We start from the raw sequence: 15,525 nt of genomic DNA, 5'->3' as shown, positions 1-15,525 counted from the left end.
TTGAACTCTAGAGCACCAGATGACATCTTATTCAGAGGCAGGAGAGTACCTCAGATATTTCGTACCCTACGTTTCAAACGTAAACGACCTCTGAAGGTTCGGTCATCGCAAACTAACCTGTAAATAGCAGATAAAAGATTAACAGGACAAAAATCATATCCAACCTTCTTGTTATAAAAAACAATTGGATTAAGGAAAATCAAATCCAACCTTGCAAGAACAACAAAAATACAACTTGATAATTTAAATGACATGTGAATATTTCACGGCCCTTATTTGGATCTGCTTTAAAATCACTTGATAATTTCAAAAAATATTGATCATCAAGGACATATATACTAGCAATTGAGTCCAAATTTAGACAATTCAAATGGTGTAAAATTTAGAGAAACATAGTATACACAAACACATGTTGCAAAAACATAGACAAAAGCATAGTATTCTATACACATGCTACAACAAACTTACTCAAAGAGATCATTGTTGCAGGCACATGAACATAAAGATACATATACATCTTCTTTCCTCCAGAGTTCAGAGTTCTGTATTAGATTTAAACAATAATAGAAGGTGATCTGCAATTTAGAGAAGAAAAAAAATTGAATAAGAAAGTGATTTAAACAATAATAAGACACAATTTCATGGAAGATTTCAAACATGCAATATCAAAATATGAAGAATTGAAATTTAAAATTTTAACCAATATATAAGATTATGGAACATCTTAGGAATTTTATGGGATGATACTTCCTTTTAATCTGTCAGACCAAAAGCAACTTCCTTTCCTAAATCAAATGGATCATGAATATGGACAGGGATCATAACAACAAAGAAAGATGTTCAAACCTTGGTTCCAATGACGGCAATAGCAAAGGTAACAACGCAACCGCGACCTTTACCGCAATCACTTTTTAAAACCTTGATTTAAAACTCATTGTTATATACAACACTATGAATACAAACAAATAAACAATCATAATAAATATCACTTATTTCAACAAAAGATATTAAAAATGAAAGCTTTACCATTCCAGGAAACTGGTACTTCCTCTCGAAATAGGTTTCTTGAATCTCTGCGTTTACAATTGTATACATAAATCATGAATATCTGCTGTTGTTTTTTAAGTCATGGATCAAAGTGAACCACACATTTATTTAATTGTTTCTATCAATGTTCAACAGGAAGTGAAATCACTTGATTTAAGGTAAACAATTGCTTTTATATGTATATTCATGCACAGTCCAAACTCTCTTACTTGAGCAAAACATGAAAACTCAAAACTCACTTTCACTTCTAATTTATCTAATTTTCACTCTTGCCTCTTATGAGGATCATATTGTAAGAGATACAAGAAGAAATACTACCTCTTATAACATATGATAAAAAACCTTCTAAAATAGTTTTTATATGCATAAATGGATATGAAAGAGTATTAATGTTATCGCACTTACAAGGGCTTATACCGGTAATTAAACTCTTCTACATCAAATCCAAATAGGCTCATATAGTCATAGGTTGCTTATATATATATATATATATATATATATATATATATATATATATATATATATATATATATATATATATATATATATATATATATATATATATATATATATATATATATATATATATGATAAACACTTATTCAATAAGTGATTAACTAAGCTGTTTATAAAAAAGAATTCCAAATAGATCTAAACATTTTTGTAGAATTACCTCAATTGTATCCACCACATATTCAGACAACAAAGCAATGAAAACAGTCATTCCATCCAACCAACCAAATGCACTCCAGAATCCAATCACGGCCTCTTCTTCTGCCTCCATGTTCTCACCTTCACCTTCCTGTCCAAACATTAAAATTCAAAAATTTCATAATTAAGAAACATATATCTTCAGCTTCCAAAAATTTCATGATACTTCATTCTTTAAGGCTTGATATAAACTCAACATGAATACTTCAAGAGATAAATGAATTTATAGGTTATAAGATTAAATTGATTAATGCCTACAAAAAGATTAAACCTTTATAATGAGTGACCAAACATGATATGCTGGGTAATGGTACAAAAATCACTTTAATCTAATAACCATCAAATAAAAAATAGGATATTGTTGTGTCCTTGCCCCCTAAGAAGAGAAGAGAACTAATGGTTATTATTCAATTAACCGAAAATCATATAATAACTATACCACTAAATACACATAAACTAATATTTATCATATCTTTGCACTAATCAGGCATGTTTTGAAAGAAATATAAAAAAGTTGTTTGGTGTGGTGATGCAAAACTAACATATTTGTTTATATCACTCTAATCATCATTATATTAGAAAATGTTTAAAGAATTATACAAAAAGGCTATGAAAGCATGAATGTAAATGTAATAAACCACTTCTTCTTCTATCTCACCTCCTATTTCTATTGAAGCAATGCAAGAGTTATAATCTCATTCAAGTAATTCTCCATCTAGTATACATTAGTATATTGGATTCCTCCTTAACAACAAATTGATACAAAAATAGATTTGTAGTACAAAGATAAATAAGCAAAATTCATAAATGATATGATTTGAAACTACAATTCGATGAAGAAACATGAAAATAATTATCATTAGCAAAACAATTAAGCTCTTACACGGTTTGTCTGACTTTTTCGAGCAGTAAAGGATCCAACTTTCGAAATCAACAAAATCTCTGCATTTAAAGAAACAACAAAATCATCATGATGAACAATAAACCCCAATAATGAACAATTTAAGTTTTAAAAATGGATGAAAATGAATATAGAAAAAAGTCAGAAAAACCAATCCTTTTGAATTGAAATATATGTGTTCTTTTAATCTGTTAAAACATTTTCAAAGCTAATTCTCAAGAATATTACTTTCATCAAAGAGAATTCAATCATGGTAACAATCTTTGTCATCCCTGTCATAAACAATCTTTTCAAAAACCTCCTTTTCAAAATCAATATATAAAAAAAATAAATACAAAAAACACGAACTAAAAAGAGTTAAAAACCAAAAAATTTCATGTTGTCAAGAATATTCACAAAAAATTGAAATCAAACCTAACTCAGAAGGGGAAAAGTGAAAAATTCAAAGTTCATAAAACTTACCAAACCAAACCCGAATTTGTGAACCTTCACAGCCCATGATAGAATGTCCTTCTCTGTAGAGATCCTGAAATCAATTTGATAACCCAAAACAAAAAAATTTAAAAAAAAAATTGAAGAGTGATAAAGAAGGAGCAATTCAGCAAATAAAGAAAATGGAAGAGAGATGAGATTAATTCAATAACCTGAGTTTATTGACATCCAAATACCCAATTTCATCGACAATTTCAAACATACAAGATGATCAAAATTTGAGGAATTGAAATTTGGGGGTTAGGGTTGATGATTTTCGGCCCATCTGAGAGGAAGAAGAAGGTTTTGCGTGAAAGAGGTTTTTGGGTGAGTTGATTTGGGTTTGATTTGGGGCGTGAAAGAGGTTTTTGGGTGAGTTGATTTGGGTTTGATTTGGGGTTTTCCGGCGGCGGTGGCCGGCGGTGGCTGCCGGAATCAAAGCGAAAAGAGAGAAGAGAGTGAGAGAGCGCATAAGAGAGAAGAGAGAAGAGAGAGAAAGAATTTGATAAATGAAGAAAATTTGGAAAAAGTGAAATATATACCTTCTTTGGATAAGCTATCCCCACCATAAGAGAACACTTGTCATGTGAAGCTTTATATGGATGAATGAATTGATGTAGAAGAATATGCAGCCAATAAAAAGATAGTTGACATTGTGAAGGAAGTGAAGGAAGTGAAGTAAGTAGTTGACTTTGTGAATGCAATTTCCAAAAAGCCTAGAATGCATGTACAATCCATGTGAATGCAATTTCCAAGAAGCCTAGAATGCATGTACAATCCATGAATGTCACAGTTGACTTTGTGAATGTCAATTGCTTAGATAAGCATACAAACTTTGTAGTTAGACATGTGGAGCATGATAATTGGATGGATGGAAGCATATGGTGGCAAGAAACAATAGGACATGATACAAAGGTGTTAAGCATGGATTGGCCAATGGATTAGGGTTTTGCATTAGGCCGCCGGTGGCTGCCGGAATCAAAGCGAAAAGAGAGAAGAGAGTGAGAGAGCGCATAAGAGAGAAGAGAGAAGAGAGAGAAAGAATTTGATAAATGAAGAAAATTTGGAAAAAGTGAAATATATACCTTCTTTGGATAAGCTATCCCCACCATAAGAGAACACTTGTCATGTGAAGCTTTGTATGGATGAATGAATTGATGTAGAAGAATATGCAGCCAATAAAAAGATAGTTGACATTGTGAAGGAAGTGAAGTAAGTAGTTGACTTTGTGAATGCAATTTCCAAGAAGCCTAGAATGCATGTACAATCCATGTGAATGCAATTTCCAAGAAGCCTAGAATGCATGTACAATCCATGAATGTCATAGTTGACTTTGTGAATGTCAATTGCTTGGATAAGCATACAAACTTTGTAGTTAGACATGTGGAGCATGATAATTGGATGGATGGAAGCATGTGGTGGCAAGAAACAATAGGACATGATACAAAGGTGTTAAGCATGGATTGGCCAATGGATTAGGGTTTTGCATTAGGCCGCCGGTGGCTGCCGGAATCAAAGCGAAAAGAGAGAAGAGAGTGAGAGCGCATAAGAGAGAAGAGAGAAGAGAGAGAAATAATTTGATAAATGAAGAAAATTTGGAAAAAGTGAAATATATACCTTCTTTGGATAAGCTATCCCCACCATAAGAGAACACTTGTCATGTGAAGCTTTGTATGGATGAATGAATTGATGTAGAAGAATATGCAGCCAATAAAAAGATAGTTGACATTGTGAAGGAAGTGAAGTAAGTAGTTGACTTTGTGAATGCAATTTCCAAGAAGCCTAGAATGCATGTACAATCCATGTGAATGCAATTTCCAAGAAGCCTAGAATGCATGTACAATCCATGAATGTCATAGTTGACTTTGTGAATGTCAATTGCTTGGATAAGCATACAAACTTTGTAGTTAGACATGTGGAGCATGATAATTGGATGGATGGAAGCATGTGGTGGCAAGAAACAATAGGACATGATACAAAGGTGTTAAGCATGGATTGGCCAATGGATTAGGGTTTTGCATTAGGGTTTCCTAATCCATAAGCTTTTAGGTATATAATAGATAATAGATAATAGATAATAGATAATAGATAATAGATAATAGATGAATGTATTTTTTTGTGACGACTATAGATTATAAGGTTATTTTTTATTTTTTTGAGTGAAATTTTTTTGAATAATTTTGTAGTCTATAGTTTTTAAGAAATATATTACTACGATGATTTTAAAATAAGTAAATTCTTAGAGAACAGCTATTATGAAGTAATATGATTTTTAGAAAAATGTTTCTACCATATTTTGAATTATAATTTTTTCTTAAAGCTACAAAAAATACTTTTATCTTTGCAATTTATTTTTGCTACTTGTGTTATTGGCTTCTGTTTGACATCAGAGTGCGCAGCGTAATCATGAAATTGTATGTCTTATCTTGCTCTTAAGTTTTTGTACCGTATTTTATTTTTACCTTACATAAATTGTTTTAGAAAATTATACCTCAATTTTTTTTTATTATCTAGTTTCGGGGACGAAGCTAAACTTTTGGTGGGTAGAATGTAAGACCCGAGAAATTTATTTTAATTACTATTTTATTTATGAGTTAAGATACTTTAACTTCATCTTTTATAACAAGTGGTTTTATCACGCTTGATTTTATGAGAGAAATTTAAGTTAATCTTTTATTTTCTGGTTTCGAGGACGAAACTCTTTTAAGCGGGTTAGTATTGTAACGCCCTAAATTTTTAAGTAACAAAATTTGAAACCGTGCTTTATCTATTTTGTGCACCTAGCTATTTTATTTCCTAGTTTTGGTGTGACATTGATAAAATAATTATTTTTGGACCGTATATGTGTATGAATTATTCCTATATTGACCAATTGATGATGTGTTCTAATAAATAGGGAATTATCCCTTAATTTATTAACATAGTTGGAGAGAGGTAAAGAATGAAAATAAAATTATATAACATAAGTATGAGGAGCGGGGCACTCCGGCTGTAAGTCCTAAAATTATGCAATCAAGTAAGGATGATGATAAGTGAGTAGAGCATTGACTTTCCTTGAAGATTTACAACTCACGCCTTGTTGTGATGGATAAAGAAATCATGATGATTTTCATTGGCAAAATCAACTATCATAAAATACTATGAATTGCTCTTATTGCAATTGATTTGCTCTTATCATAATTCCCTTTCACGTTTAATTACTTCTTTTCAAATAATCAAACCCCCAAGTCTATTCCACCTTGACAGCCATACAATCCTCATAAATTGTATGTTCCTCTCCCTTCTAGATAGTATGGAACAAAAATATTGCAACCTTTATTTCTATCAGATTTTCCTAAACTTTGTAAGCAAGATTTGCCGTAGAGTGATAACAATATTTATTTAAAGACACGAATGCTATAGTTCCAATCACCTCATCTCAATTCCTCATTCCAAGATATAAGAAAATAGTAAGAGCAAGAAACACTCCACCAGCCCTTTATTTTCTTCGTACCATTAGAGGTAACAACTTCACCCTTCTTTCTTCTATCCCGTTAACTTTCGCTTATCTCTAATATAAGTTTTATTCTATAAAGTCTTTTAAACCTTTCTTTGTACGAGTGACGCGGGAAGCTTAAAGACTTTGTGTTAGAGTAGAAAAGCGCCTAAGATAAGGGTTTTTTTCTCATACATTCATGCTACATAGGGATTTGTTGTGGAATGATAGTAGAACCTTTATCACTTAAAATAAACCAAAAGAATCAACTTATAAATATAAAAAATGAAACGAAAAGAGTGTGCCTAATGTATTGATATTAATTTTGTTTTGGTTCACTATTTATATATATGTACAACCTATTGCTAACCGTGTTTCAATTTATCAGTATATTTATATTGTTATTTGTTTTCTATCAAGTGCTAATTGTGTTGTTTTATATGTTTGGATTTAAGTTGTGTTGATTTCTTCATTGTATGACTTACATATAATTTCACCTTTTATATACAAATAGCATATGCTACTTTCGGGTGATGATTATGTTAGAAGACTTGTTTTTATTGCTTATTGGTATAAAGAAGGGAAATGTAAATAAAAGTATAGGGAGGACTAAGTATGTCGCAGGTTAGGTTGGTCTTATTAAGGAAGTGGAGTTTCATGCATCATATAGGATGTGTATAGCAGAGTTTCTATAGGTAGCCTTTGTGGCTTGGTTTACTTTTAGCCTGTGTGGCTTGTTTATTTTTAGCCTGCGTGGCTTGAGTCTTTGTGGCTGGTTTTACATTTAGCCTGTGTGGCTGGTTTACTTTTAGCCTGTGTGGCTGGTTCTCTCATTGGTATGAGACTTATTATCCGGATCATTAGTATTTCATATAGGGTTGTCTTAGTCACATTGCATTCCATATAGAAAGGGAGAAAAAAATACAAGTAGTAAATAATTATTCAAATTATAATAAAAACAAAAAAAAAGAAAAGGGAAGAAAAAAAAAAGTATAGTTAGTCCATGGTAAAGCGGTGATCGTTGTTTTCTCTTCTTTTATTTGATTTTGGCGTGCAATTTGTAATATGTGTAATTATATTGCCTTGTTTGTTACTGCCGTTGAACAATAAGATGCTAACTATGTTTGTATATGTGTACTCTTATCACCCAAAAGTTTTTATAATAAACTAATAATTATATTTTCGATAAGGTGAAGTGTTTTGTTATTATTTTATAACATTTTCTTGTGGTGAGTATGATTCAATATGGATAAGGAAATTGACCCTTAAAACCAACATTTTAGGTACTCAAGGAGAAAGCTATGATATGTGATGTTTGAAGCGTGCACGAACGGGGAAAATTGGGTTTTGTAAATTTGAGAATTTTATGTAATGAATAGTTCGTCGTTGTATTTTCTTCTGCCGCAAATTTTCAAACTATTGTTCATTTTTACTTAAGTTTCAATAAATTTCATTTCAATTTCTTTTATAACTATTTTATTTTATGAAGAAAAAAAAGAAAAATATTTGTACGTTTTATAATTAAGCAAAATTCTAACTAATATCTTGGATAAAAATCGGGATGTTACAAGTCCAGTCCAGAACACTCATCTTAATTGATTGTGGAATTATGTTCCCTGCTTCTGATACTAGTAAGAACTGCAAATTGACATGGTTCACAACGCAAGTTGGTGTGGAGATGTGGAGGATAGAAAGTCAGCTGCAGGGTATATTTTATTTTTATTGGAAATTCACCAAACTCATGGTGTTCAACGAAGGAACAAGTGGTGGCATTGTCATCATGTGAGGCAGAGTATATTGCAGCATCAATGTGTGCAACAAAAGTAATTTGGCTAAGAAATCTAATGGAGGAGATAACTGGTGAAGTATCTGATGGTGTGACATTAAAAATTGACAATGTCTCTGCCATAAACCTTGCTAAAAATCCTATATCACATGGCAGGAGTAAGCATATAGAAATGAGGTGTCACTACTTGAGAGAGCAAGTGAACAATGGATTGCTGAAGCTAGAGCATTGCAGGAGTGAAGTGCAGATAGCAGATATGCTTACAAAAAGTGTACAAACTGATGTGTTCAAAAGATTAAGTGATCTGATGGGAGTGACAAGCTTAGCAACTATGAATTAAGGGGGCATGTTGAGTTTAATTCATAATTACATATATTACTTGTGCATTAAGATAGAAGCTTACCTAGTTGTTAAAAGTGTAACTACCTACTGTTTTGTTAGTTATGACAGTTAGGAGTTAGTTAGTGATGCAATTACTTGTTTCTCAAGTAACATAGCATATAGGAGGAGGATTATAAATAAGTCTTGTATTGTGACTTTGTTAACAAGTGTGTGATCAATAAAATACTATTTTCTCCTTCATCTTCTCCAATTTTCTTTCTTCCATAGATTTTACTAAGTGTGTGTGTGATAACTGTGTTGGGCGCGCCACGAGCCTAAACACAGTGTGTGCGCGCGCAAATTGTATTCATTTTGTGATTCAATCCCAACAGGTCCCTCTATACCATACATTTTACCCTTTTAATACTAGTTTGTGATCTTCTCACTTAAAATACAATTTATTGTCTCTGTTAAGTAGAAATATTTCCAATTACTATTCCTTCTTGATGCTAAGCCAAATTGGGGATGTTACACTGATGTTTGAATAAGTAGGCATAATATGATGTCTGAGTTCTGGATTTCACCTTTTACTTATCAAATTAATTATTAAAAAAAATTGACAACCATTAAATTTTAGTTTTCCTACAGAGTTTTCATTAAAAAAGTCATTTCAAAAATGAATAAAATACAGTAAAAAAAATGAATAATATACAATACAACCCTTCCGATCTTTCATCCATGGTTCACTTGCCAAGCATTTCATCTTCTATTAAGAAAAATTAGATGTGAAAACACTTTTTTCAACTTATTTTGTCAAGTAGTCAAGTAGAGTTTTTAGAGTTCAAATTTTAACTCCTACATATATAATGTGATGTCCATACCAACTGAGTTAATTTCACCGAAACGAAGTTAAAACATCTTTAATCAACTTTTGTTTGCTTTTCATCTTATACTCTGATGGAAACACAACATTTGTCAGCATATACAAAAATATATTTATTTTTTTAATTGGCTAAACTTATTCCCTCTATCTTAATTTTTTTTTTCAAATAGATTAGTGGCTAGAAAATCAACCTTAAAGGTGAATAAGTGGAGTTGTCCGGGGTTCGGACTCCGGCTCTTACACATATAATGCGATGTCCCTGCCAACTGAACTAAGCTCACGCGACCCCTCTTTCTTAAATCTTTAGTCCTTTTAAGTATGGAAACACATTAAAATATAATAAATTTAAATAAACTTATATAATTTTATCTTTAATTTACTTAATAAAATAAATATTGATTTTTTTTTTTTTGGTGGTGAAAATAAATATTCTTTGAATGCATGTTTTTGCATTGAATGATAAAAGTCCAAAAGTACTAGTCAAAGAAAGGCAATACAAGTTACAACACACCCAACAAGGTTAAAAATTAAAGCCAAGCCAAAAACAAAAGACAAGAGAAACACTCATAACTCATACTTAGGCTTCATCATCATATAGCCAAGTTCTTATTAATTAATCCTAATTAAACACATTCAATAATCAGGATTTGCCAAAAGGAAACCTTCACAAAGCTTTACAAGTCCTTCAACCTTTGCTTGACCAGCTTTCAGCTCCTCCTCAGTGACAACATAATCACCTTTGGTAAAATAGTCAACATGTACATTCCTAATGGTTCCACCATTTGGTGTTTCCACCAATTGGCTCTTGAATGAGACTTTTTCCAATGTTTCAGCCAAACCAGTGCCACCAGTAATGCTAAAGTTGTACACAAATTTAGCTTCATCAATTTCATCCACTCTATGTAGCACATACTTGGGTTTTCCACCTGCATTCATCAAATTGAGAGATTAATCGTGTAACAAGTCAATGATGAACCTAAGACATTGTTTAAGCTAAAAGAGACTCCGCATGCATCCATTTTTTTTCACCATTAGTATTCGGTCCACTGGACAACCTAATCTGATTCGGAGGTTAGTTCTGACATCAAGTGATTCATGCCTCCTCCCGGTCGCAGTTGCGGGAATCGAACTGTGGTCCTCCCTACGAATCATCACTAGACCAACTAACGATTGGTGCATTCATTTTTGTTTTAAAAAAATATATAAGTAATTTTAGTCGATGATTTATTTATTCTTTTGGTACAATAATTGATGATCCAGAGACCGAATTTCAAACCTCAATCCTGAATATAAAATACATTATATCTACCAATTAAGCCAGGATCACACGGAGACCAATAATAGATCATTAAAAGTCTTCAATTTTCACTCAAACAAATTAAAGAATCAAATCCCCTATGTGATGGGATTAATAAAAGATAGGATTTAATTACTGACCTTCAATTATGTTGAGCTTCTTGATGGTTCCAGCCTCACCAGTACCTTCAGAGAGCTCAACACTCTCAATGATGTCCACAATCTTTGGGAAAAGATTATGAATATCTATTGACATGGCTTTGAAGACCCTAGCAGGGGGCACAGAAATAGGGGTAGCATATTCTTGAATTTGTACACCCATGATCAAAAAAATTCTCTATGAAAATCAACACAAAGTGACTATGGTTATGAAAAGAGGTCAATGATTGTGGCTGCTGTGTAGATTATGAGGAGTGAAGAGACCAACATAAACATTATATAAGGTATTAATTGGTTGGTGTTGTTGCTTGTGTACATGTTAGGTGGTAGGTGAAATCAAGCTCAATATGAGTTTGGTGGTGAAATCAACGGCTTATTGACTGCACCATTTTGTAAATTCGTTTCTATTGTTATATTATATATATTATATATACTTTCATTTTTTTTTTATTACGTAATATATGTTAAAAGAATTATTAACAACCTACAATTTTGTGGCTAATGAAATAGTAAAATTGTTAACAACATAATTCAATTTTTGTATTGCAAAAATTTTCACTATATTAATCTTAAAAAAAAATTGTGTTGGAATATTAAATTTTTTCTAACAACTAGATTACTTATAAAAAAAATATTTCATTTAAAAATTAAACTGAGATTCATTGAAATATAGATATATTGGAGAAATTTGGTGACAGATCCGTCAAAGGTGGCGGGTTTGAATATTGAACTACATTGGTGACAGATAATAACGACAATCGCGATTGGATTGATTGGCCTAGTGGCCTAAAACGAATTTATCTTACTGACTTTGTATTACATGAAACAGCGACTCTTTTCATCTAATGGTTAAAAAATGTCTTTGCATGCAGCAAGACCGATTTACATTGCGCACAATAGTATTCACCTATTTTAATAGTCTTTCCATTTTTAAATATAAAAATATTTGGTAAGTCCAATAAATTAGCTTATAGTTTATTGAACTAGTTTATAAGATTTTTTAATAAAAGTTGACGTATTTGGTAACAAGCTTATTTAATTAGTTTATAATGTTTTTTGAAATGTTATTTTAAGTAGCATATGAGTTTATGGCTTATAAGTTATTATCTCATTTTTACCTTTACTATTTTCATTTTTTTTTAAATATAATAATTATCCACTAACCATGTACTTTTATATCATTTTATTCTTACATCAGTTAAATTTGTTAGACACTTTAATTTCATTCTACTAGTTTTTCAACTACAAACTATATAACTACTTTTTAAAGTTTTCTATTTTATATGTTTAATTATTTTGTTTTTACAAGATAATTCTATTATTATAATTATATAATAACTATATTAAAAAATTATTTGGAAGCCCAAATGTTATCTCAAAATTTTATATTAAACAAAACTAAAAAATTGCCTTAAATTCTAAACCGTCTAATTTTAATCAAACAGTTATCAATCTCTGAAGGGATGTAGGATGACCGCACTTCATCTGATTATATTAATTTTCATCTTATTTTTGCCCACTTTATTGCTCAAGATTGCCTCGTTTTTACTTCTTTTGCTATAAAAAGGAAAGTAAAAAATCTTAGGGGGTGTATTGGATTGAGATTTCATGAGATAATTTTGACAAAAAAAGTCTTGATTATTCTATGAGATTTTATTGGATTATATTGATTTTGTGAGATTTTAAAAGACTTTTTTGAAAGACTTTTTACGATCAAGAATTTGTGAGATTTTATAACACAGACTTTTAAGATTTCAAAGTATTTTATAGACTTTTAAGAGTTAATGACCCAATAAATTCGATACAAATTTCTTTTTAAAAAATATCAATAATCAATTAAAATGGATCATTCCTTAAAAATGCCAACCAATCAATATACATATCTTCCTTTGATTTGCGTAAAAATATGAATCAACTGTATTAAAAAAATGAGTCAGTTAAATGGATACAATCCACAGAAACAAGAACCATACAACAAAATTCAGCGGCCGATACTTATAATAACCAATACGGTGCCCCCTTGGCAGATCAACAAATTTTTAGAAAAGAATCCAAGAGATCTCATTGTGAAAAACAACAAAACTCAATTCAGCTCAGACAGTGAAAATGATACAATATTGAGTACACTAGTATGCATATTCATTGTCATTCAAAAGAAAATCAGCCTGTAGAAATTTGTAAGAGATTACATAGGAATTGATTGTGAAAAGAGATTGCACAGGAATTGATTGTGAAAAGTTTGGAAGAGAAATAATTGGGTAGTAGCAGTGTCATGTTCCACGGAAGAAGAAAAAAGTCTTGATGGATTATAAAAAGTCTCAAGGATTTGAGGAAGATTGTTGGATGAGTGATTTGTGTGTATTTTCAACTAAAAAATCCATCAAAATCCATCTCAAAGAAGAATCTATCGAAATCTATAGATTTTTGAATACCAATAGACATTTTAAAAATGATAAGAAATCTCAATTAAATACCAACAGATTTTATTGCCTTGAAAAAAAAATCTTGATTGTCTTGATTGAATACCACAAGATTTATGTAACTTTTGTAAAAGTCTTGATTGAATACCACAAGACTTTTTTATCATTAAAAAGTCTTATAAAATCCATTGAAATCTCAATCCAATACGTCCCCCTAATGTAACACTAAAATTTGAAAAAACACGTAGTGTAACCATTCCTTTTATTAAAAACAACAAATAAAAAGAAAATTTTAAAGTATTATTATAATTTATTGAAGCGAAGTACACACATGACTTACGATCTCAAACTCACTTTATCCAAATTTTGCACACAGGATATAATAGTGTCACAAGAAACACACACCATGTATGTATAAAGCAAACAAACACTACACTTATTTATTAAAAATTCGGTATATCTGTTTCAAGAACCGACTAATTTACTGTATACTTTAGTTGTAATCAGGATTAGCCAAAACATAACCCTCAAGGGCCTTGAAAAGACCATCACCCCTAGCTTTGCCCTTGTTGAGTTCCTCTTCACTAGGGTTAACATCACCTTTGGTGTAATACTTCACACCAAGCTTTGCAATGGATCCTCCATTTGGGCCTGCAATCAATTTAGTCTCAAATGAGATCTTTTCAACTGTGTCTGGAAGCCCAACACCTCCAACTATGCTGTAGTTGTAAGCCCAGTTAGCATCATCTACTAAGTCCACTTTGTGTATATTATACTTGGTTTCACCATCTGCACATCATTGATTCGTTTCACAATCACAAACATCATGACTATTAAAAAAATTACAAGATAAAAATAAATAAATAAATAAATAAAATTACTGTTAAAATCATATAAAAGTTTTTTTTATATATATAAAAACAAAAAATCTAATATTTAACTCTTAAATTGAGTTTTGGATCTAATTTAACCCTATAAAACCGGCTTGTAAGGTGATGATTGCCCTCACTTATAAATACACATTCAGGTCATCTCGCAACCGATGTGAGACTTCATAACATACCCCCTCACGCCCAGCACTATTGGACTTGGTGCGTGGATATAAACGGTGGGTGGCCGATAGGGGGAACCTGATAACAGGTGGCCCAACGGATCGTAGAGGAGGCTCTGATACCATCTTAGAATTGAGTTTTGAGTCTAACCCAACTCTACAAAACTGACTTCTATGGTGAGAATTGTCACCTGGACTTATTAACAATAATTTGATAGTTCAATGCATACTAACAACATACTTCTACTTTTACTCACTACTAATAACAATTACTATCATTGATCGTTTAAATTAAAAAAAAATATATTGGATTGTGGATAAATTATATGTTACAAATGATTCATTAAAGATGATGTATAATTATTAATTATATATTAGAACCAACATTAATAAATTTGTCCAAGTAATAAGGACTTTAATCTCTTAAATATGTAGTCAGCGGTTTAATTTCCGGTTCATGCATACCGAGAGACCATGTTCAAGTTAACAAATGAAAAGTTTAATTATTCATATTAGTGAGAGCATGTTCAAGTTAACAAATGCATTTATACTAACCTTCAACAAAAGTAAGTTTCTTGATGGTTCCAGGACCACCATTTCCTTCAACAATTTCAATACTTTTAATGACATCAATAACCTTTGGTGTAAGAATGTCAGCATCTATAACTAGAGCTTTGTGAAGCCTAGCAGGAGCTACAATTGAGGTGGTTTCTTCCTCAAAGCTGAAAACACCCATGATAATAGTTTGAGATTAGTGAAAAATAATTTATAAGTTGCTTAATTGCCTAGCTGTGTGATTTATGAGTGAACTTGAATCTAGTATTTATAGGAATTGTTTATGTATTGGAGTTTAGATAGCCCCATTAGATGAAAATCATGACTAGTCGTTGGGGTATTTTTTTATTCACATTCTTATATGAATTTGGATAATATTTTCTTTTAAAATAACAAATTAAGTTTTTCAATTATGTACAAATAAAAAAAGAATTTCAATTAGAAAACAA

The 15,525-nt window shown here is 31.1% G+C and overlaps 3 protein-coding genes and 1 long non-coding RNA gene across 9 annotated transcripts; 1 reads left to right on the top strand and 3 right to left on the bottom strand.

Annotated features, from left to right (window-relative positions):
- On the bottom strand, positions 1-5,154 carry LOC123901877 (vacuolar cation/proton exchanger 3-like). Of its 6 annotated transcripts, none has more exons than XR_006807287.1 (8): positions 4,748-5,154; positions 3,304-3,556; positions 3,122-3,185; positions 2,644-2,700; positions 1,721-1,849; positions 847-1,073; positions 469-575; positions 1-117 (listed from the first exon to the last, which is right to left on the bottom strand). XR_006807287.1 is itself a non-coding variant. In XM_045951720.1 (8 exons), the coding sequence occupies exons 1-6, from the start codon at positions 3,697-3,699 to the stop codon at positions 912-914; spliced, it is 333 nt and encodes a 110-aa protein (XP_045807676.1). In that variant the 5' UTR covers positions 3,700-4,009; the 3' UTR covers positions 1-117; positions 469-575; positions 847-911. The 6 variants fall into 6 exon arrangements, 4 of the variants coding, with proteins under 4 accessions (XP_045807676.1, XP_045807680.1, XP_045807678.1 ...); XM_045951720.1 differs by lacking the exons at positions 3,304-3,556; positions 4,748-5,154 and adding an exon at positions 3,673-4,009 and having other exon boundaries at positions 847-918; positions 1,027-1,073; positions 2,642-2,700; XM_045951724.1 differs by lacking the exon at positions 4,748-5,154 and having other exon boundaries at positions 847-918; positions 1,027-1,073; positions 2,642-2,700; positions 3,304-3,445.
- An 896-nt stretch (positions 5,155-6,050) lies between these two features.
- On the top strand, positions 6,051-8,973 carry LOC123901865. Its single transcript, XR_006807286.1, has 2 exons — positions 6,051-6,631; positions 7,889-8,973. It is a non-coding gene; the product is annotated as an uncharacterized LOC123901865 (long non-coding RNA).
- A 1,051-nt stretch (positions 8,974-10,024) lies between these two features.
- On the bottom strand, positions 10,025-11,317 carry LOC123901879 (pathogenesis-related protein 10-like). Its single transcript, XM_045951726.1, has 2 exons — positions 11,033-11,317; positions 10,025-10,521 (listed from the first exon to the last, which is right to left on the bottom strand). The coding sequence occupies exons 1-2, from the start codon at positions 11,211-11,213 to the stop codon at positions 10,229-10,231; spliced, it is 474 nt and encodes a 157-aa protein (XP_045807682.1). The 5' UTR covers positions 11,214-11,317; the 3' UTR covers positions 10,025-10,228.
- A 2,531-nt stretch (positions 11,318-13,848) lies between these two features.
- On the bottom strand, positions 13,849-15,298 carry LOC123901870 (disease resistance response protein DRRG49-C). The gene is made up of 2 exons (XM_045951715.1): positions 15,077-15,298; positions 13,849-14,259 (listed from the first exon to the last, which is right to left on the bottom strand). Exons 1-2 carry the CDS (start codon positions 15,255-15,257, stop codon positions 13,964-13,966), a joined length of 477 nt encoding a protein of 158 aa, XP_045807671.1. The 5' UTR covers positions 15,258-15,298; the 3' UTR covers positions 13,849-13,963.
- Positions 15,299-15,525: the final 227 nt, after the last annotated feature.

The sequence above is a fragment of the Trifolium pratense genome, unplaced genomic scaffold (genome assembly GCF_020283565.1).
Source record: "Trifolium pratense cultivar HEN17-A07 unplaced genomic scaffold, ARS_RC_1.1 scaffold_82, whole genome shotgun sequence".
NCBI classification, from domain to species: domain Eukaryota; kingdom Viridiplantae; phylum Streptophyta; class Magnoliopsida; order Fabales; family Fabaceae; genus Trifolium; species Trifolium pratense.
This window is presented reverse-complemented; position numbering and strand designations above follow the sequence as displayed.

Coding starts and splice junctions, on each gene's coding strand:
- LOC123901877 (XM_045951720.1), bottom strand. CDS start 3,699: ATGGTGGGGATAGCTTATCCAAAGAAG. Junction 3,186..3,672: donor GGATAGCTTATCCAAAGAAG/GTATATATTTCA, acceptor AATTGATTTCAG/GATCTCTACAGAGAAGGACA. Junction 1,850..2,641: donor GAAAAAGTCAGACAAACCGT/GTAAGAGCTTAA, acceptor ATGTTTGGACAG/GAAGGTGAAGGTGAGAACAT.
- LOC123901879 (XM_045951726.1), bottom strand. CDS start 11,213: ATGGGTGTACAAATTCAAGAATATGCTACCCCTATTTCTGTGCCCCCT. Junction 10,522..11,032: donor GAAGCTCAACATAATTGAAG/GTCAGTAATTAA, acceptor TGATGAATGCAG/GTGGAAAACCCAAGTATGTG.
- LOC123901870 (XM_045951715.1), bottom strand. CDS start 15,257: ATGGGTGTTTTCAGCTTTGAGGAAGAAACCACCTCAATTGTAGCTCCT. Junction 14,260..15,076: donor GAAACTTACTTTTGTTGAAG/GTTAGTATAAAT, acceptor AATGATGTGCAG/ATGGTGAAACCAAGTATAAT.